The sequence below is a fragment of the Temnothorax curvispinosus genome, unplaced genomic scaffold (assembly GCF_003070985.1).
Source record: "Temnothorax curvispinosus isolate PA1 unplaced genomic scaffold, ASM307098v1 QBEX01009026.1, whole genome shotgun sequence".
Classification (NCBI taxonomy): Eukaryota; Metazoa; Arthropoda; class Insecta; order Hymenoptera; family Formicidae; genus Temnothorax; species Temnothorax curvispinosus.
Genome location: NW_020218806.1, coordinates 1 through 5,056, shown reverse-complemented (window position 1 = coordinate 5,056; position 5,056 = coordinate 1). Strand labels below are relative to the sequence as shown.

The window sequence follows — 5,056 nt, the reverse complement described above, 5'->3', positions numbered from 1 at the left end:
GACAATCAACGGGCGTTTTTCCATGAGGGATCACTTTTTACATAATATATAATACATGATAGAAATTTAATACTCATTGTTTAGAGCTTTTCTCCATTGCCAATCAAGTGGGTTCGAAGTTTCAAAATACGTAGCAAAAAAGTATCTAATTCGTATAGTCTCAACGTTCCTTCGCGCACTGCAATTACGTACATTTTCAATTCCGGTCGACGTTACATTTCGATCATTGCCACTTAAAACAGAATAAGTTCTTTTCGTTGGCTCCAATTGAAGTTCGTGTTTCATTAGAAAATTATGTACAGCCGTTGCAGCTTGAACGGCTAATTTAGCCGTTGAAATATGAGCGATAATTGGCCGACGAAAAATTCGTTATCTTGCCGCTAGTATCCCAAATGAACATTCTACAGTTCTTCGCGCCCGACTTAATCTATAATTAAAGATTTTCTTCGTAACAGTTAAGTTCCTACTTCGAGAGTATGGCCGCATCATATAAGATGTTAGCGGAAATGCTTCGTCTCCTACTAGGACGTATGGAAATTTGAATCCGCTATTATCCAAATGCCTGTCCGGAGGCAGTTGAAGTGATTTCGTATCCAATAGGCGAGCAAGGTCACTGCTAGCAAATACACCCGCATCGCTACGCCTTCCTTCCGCTCCGATGTCCACGATGCTGAAGCAACAATTTGCATCACTCACAGCAAGTAGATTGATGCTGTGGTTACCTTTGTAATTATAGCAGGACGAGCCACTATTCGGTGGTGCCTACAATTAACAAGAATACAATAATGTCAGATTTATTAAAAAATGTATGAAAAATGGTTGTATCAGATACGTACCTGAATGATAATGTGCTTTCCATCTATAGATCCAATGCAGTTTGGAAATTGACAGATTTTCTGAAACTCGTCAGCAACCTGTTGCCAATTGTCAGCGGTGGGTTGCAGAAAAACTTTATCTTTCAAGACCTCCCACAATGCAGTGCAAGTCTCCCTTACGATTTTGGATGCTGTATTGCATGCAATACGAAATGCATACGAATGAGATGCTAAACTGTCACCAGATGCTAACCAGCGCAAAGTCAGCTGCAATCTTGTACGAGCTGAAATTGGGATTCGACAAACTTCTTCTTTCTGAATCCGTGGTCCAACTAACGTTAGCAGTTTTTGAAATACTTCCGGAGTCATTCTGAAGTAATTGAAGAACTTTTCACGATCAGTTATTTGCATCTCAACGACTAAATTGTCACTTACACCTTGTAAATGCCTCATTTCGTGCGTAAACATTGGTCGTACCCAGAATTTCCGTTTTTTCTCATATTTTCCAGCTTTTGCAATAAAACAATGTAACCTAAATATAGCTTTCGCACTCTGTTAAACACCGGTACAGTATGCCAAGTTGGTAAATTGTTCGCCGTTCGCAGTATTTTTAACATAACTAATAAGACTGTTTTTTCATCCATCGTTATGTGTTTCAAAATGTTATTTTCACACAGCCACGTTAAAATTTTTCTTCTTTTTCAATTTAGCCTTTTCAACGAGTAGTGCCTCCAGCCAGCCAAAATCCAGATATGGAACGATGTCTAGATATATATAAAATAGATGTAGAAATGAAAAGATTGTTCAAACAATACAACTTCGCTAAAAACACGTATATAGTTAAAATAACAAACCAGAGAGCACGTGCGCACTCCAACGTAAGTTAAAACTGTCTAATATTACAAAGTATTGTTTACGTTTTTTTTTGACATTTTCTCTCTCAACTCAATCACGCATGTCCGTTCCGTTCCGTAAAAAGTTTTTCTACCAGTCCCATGTAGCAAAAACAGAACGGAATCTGGTTACAAAATATATTTTACTTCTACAATTCAGTATTTCAGAGTACTCACAACAATGTTATCGGCAAGATAATTGCACAAATAATGTATGTTTATTGCTTCAGTCGCATCAAAATAACAAAATATCGACGAATAAGGCACATTTACCTGCGACCAAAGCGACGTTCCGATCCGTTTTTGCTACATGGAACTGGTAGAGAAAACTGTTACGGAACGGAACTGGAACGGACCGCTCAATTCTAGTCAATTTTAGTGAGAAATCCGATCCGTCATTCCGATCCGTGCTTAATGGGACTGCACCCTGAGTCTACCCTTTCTCCTACTTCCTATCTTTCTATTCTTTCTCTGACCTCCTCGTCCCCAATTACGTAGTTTATAACTGTCTCACCTTTTCCTCTTGTGTATGTAAATTCTCCCTCCTCATCCCCCTTCATGCCTCCATTTAGTATCACTCATCCTCTTTCCTCGATAAATTCCAGTAGTTTCCTACCATCCTTATTTACCTATTTGTCTTTAGATTTTCTCCCTCTTTCTTCCCCTCTTCCCTTGACTTCCTCTTCCCATCCTCCTTCCTCTCCTGTTCTCGCATTAAAGTCACCACCTACTATGGTCATTACTCCTTTCTCCCCCTCCTCCGTTCACTCCTTCAAACTTTCTAACTTCTTGTCTATATTGTTGTTTACATAAATTCCTATTATTCTCCATATTTCCTCTCCTATTCTTATCTTACCTTCTATTCTTCTTTCTTCCTCTACCATCCCCCTTCCTTCCTTTACCTCTTCTACACTTTTCCTTATTCCTAATAACATGCCTCCGCACGCTCTACCTTTCCTGTTCTTTCTGGTCGTTATCTGTACTCTCCATCTAAATTCTTTTGGTAACTTTTCTTTTATTTTTTTCCATCTTATTTATTTTCTTCCATCTTATTCTTCCATCAATATTAATTGTAGGCCAAATAAAAAAATACGTGTCTTCTCTTTTACGGAATTTTTTCCAGAAAAAAATTGTCAAAATAATAGAAGTGTAACGATGCGCCCCGAGACGCATCATTCCCGGCGAGCATCAGCCGGATGCCGCCCGGCCGAACACCCGCCGGGCGAGACAAGGCACGTTGTGCCCTTTTTTAATCTATTCATCTCGCGTATCAGTCCGCAAACGGACTTAGCGCGGCAACCGACTCGGAGCGCCGAGCGGTGCCGAAAACGGCCGAGAGCCACCGAACGCAATCGCGGCGTCGGGACGCCGTACTTCCCGAACGCTCCGCCGCGATCGTAATTTTCGCCAGTGATCGTTAGTGACTTTATCAATTTTTCAGCTGGCCCTTTGAGACACGAGCGGAGGTAGTGCAGCCGTTCGACTGGCGAAATGAACGACTGGTCGCCGATGACCGACCAAAAGAGATTCCGGAAGGACAGCCAGTCTTCGTATGCACCCGAAAAGTGCGGCAGTTGTATACGGGGCAGCGAGGTTCTCGACGCGCGCTCGCCCCCCTGCTCCGACGGCGCGGAAGACGTGGAAGCTGGCGCGGGCTTGAGGCGGTTCGCCTGTTCGGACAGGACGCTACGCTGATGCACGTAAGCATTCTCGGCGTTGTCGAGTAAATCAGATTTGGCGTACTCACTTTCAGCGTAGCGGTCCTTGTAGCAGGCTCGAATCATGTCATGCTGACTTTCGAACTTTGCCTCAGGAACAAAGGTCAGAAACCAGCGCCGCAGGACCTGGGACGCCCGCCTATAGGGTCGGCGCCATCGCCCGACTACCAGGTGGCGCGGCGAGCACCGTCGCCGAGAGCAACCATCCGGGGAGGCATTTTAGGCGCCCCAGAGACGCACCCGAGGGGTGGGCGTCAACGGCCGGCAATGACAAGTGCACCCGGACATTTTCCACGGGAAATTCGCCCGGAATCATCACAAGGGGCATCTCCGACAAGGTGCGCACGGGTCGGCGTCAACGGCGACGAAGGACGGACAACCGACGATACCTGGTGCAGCGGTGCCAGCAGAGGAACGTCGCTACGACGCAATAAGCGTGGAAATATCCACCGGAACGTTCTAGAAAGAGCCCACGCGGGGGCCGCGTGATCTAAGTGCGTAGTTAGGAACGTTCGAGAACAAAAGTCGCGTAGAGGGGGAAGGCGCGCCGTAGTGGGGGCCAAAGCGAGAGCCATCGCTCGGGGAAGTCTCTCTAGTATACCCATAGCGAACGGACGTATACGGCGATAGCTATTGGATATACCTTACAATTGGGAACTCCCGCGTGTCATCGCGTTAAATTACTCGTTCGACATAACGAGAGGTACCCAGTTACCATTAACATTAAAGTGTTTGCCGAAAGCGTAGGGTAGTAATTCGGATACAACATTAGCAAACGGAAGTGAATATCGAGTAAATTACAATCGTGGACATTGGGTCTCACGACTACGAAATATTGTACGGACATCGTTATTAGTTGTATATAACAACCGGAAGCTCCCGTGTAATTGCGAATGCAATAATTGTTTGAAATAAGCGAGTGACACACAGCTGTCACGTGATCAAAGAGTGTTGGCCGTAGAACGCACAAACGGGTGCGTGATCCAGTCATTGTGAACCACCTTGACAATTGTGAAACATCTTGTATCATTGAAACGGCGATCTGAAATAAAGTAATCGTTAATGTTATACAACAGTATACATACTTACCTTGGAGTGATATCCGAGCGGCAAAGTGCATTCTGACGTGGAAACTTATGTATGCAAAAAGCATTGTAGCATTATAACCGACGATCTGAAATAAAGAGAATCGTTATTTGTGAAAATTAATTCCAAGATTATTTAAACATACTTACCTTCTATTCACCTTGTCCATCGGCGATGATCCATCGTTGTCCAGCGGCGATCCGGTATGCGATAAAGCGAGGATCCGGGGAAATCCAGCAGCGGGGATGATCCATCCTGGGCAGGAACCTGAAACAGAAGAAAAATATTAGAGTATTGTTAATAATAATCGCGGTGAATTATACTCCGGTATGCGGTAATGCGAAGATCCGAGGAAGCAGAGCAGCAGTGATGATCCATCCTGGACGTCAACCTGAAAGAAATAAAATAATATTAGAGTCTTGTATATAATCGAGGCGCCAAAGCATACTTATCTTCTCGGTAGTCAGAGGTCAAACCGAGTGGCGACCGTTTGATAGTGTGACGTGACAAATGTCGCGTCCCTTACCCCAGATGGGAGCTCGGC

The 5,056-nt window shown here is 44.3% G+C and overlaps 1 protein-coding gene across 1 annotated transcript; it reads left to right on the top strand.

Annotated features, from left to right (window-relative positions):
- Positions 1-3,111: 3,111 nt before the first annotated feature.
- Positions 3,112-4,578, top strand: LOC112458616. Its single transcript, XM_025022352.1, has 2 exons — positions 3,112-3,408; positions 3,522-4,578. The coding sequence occupies exons 1-2, from the start codon at positions 3,403-3,405 to the stop codon at positions 3,858-3,860; spliced, it is 345 nt and encodes a 114-aa protein (XP_024878120.1). The 5' UTR covers positions 3,112-3,402; the 3' UTR covers positions 3,861-4,578.
- The last annotated feature ends 478 nt before the right edge of the window (positions 4,579-5,056 follow it).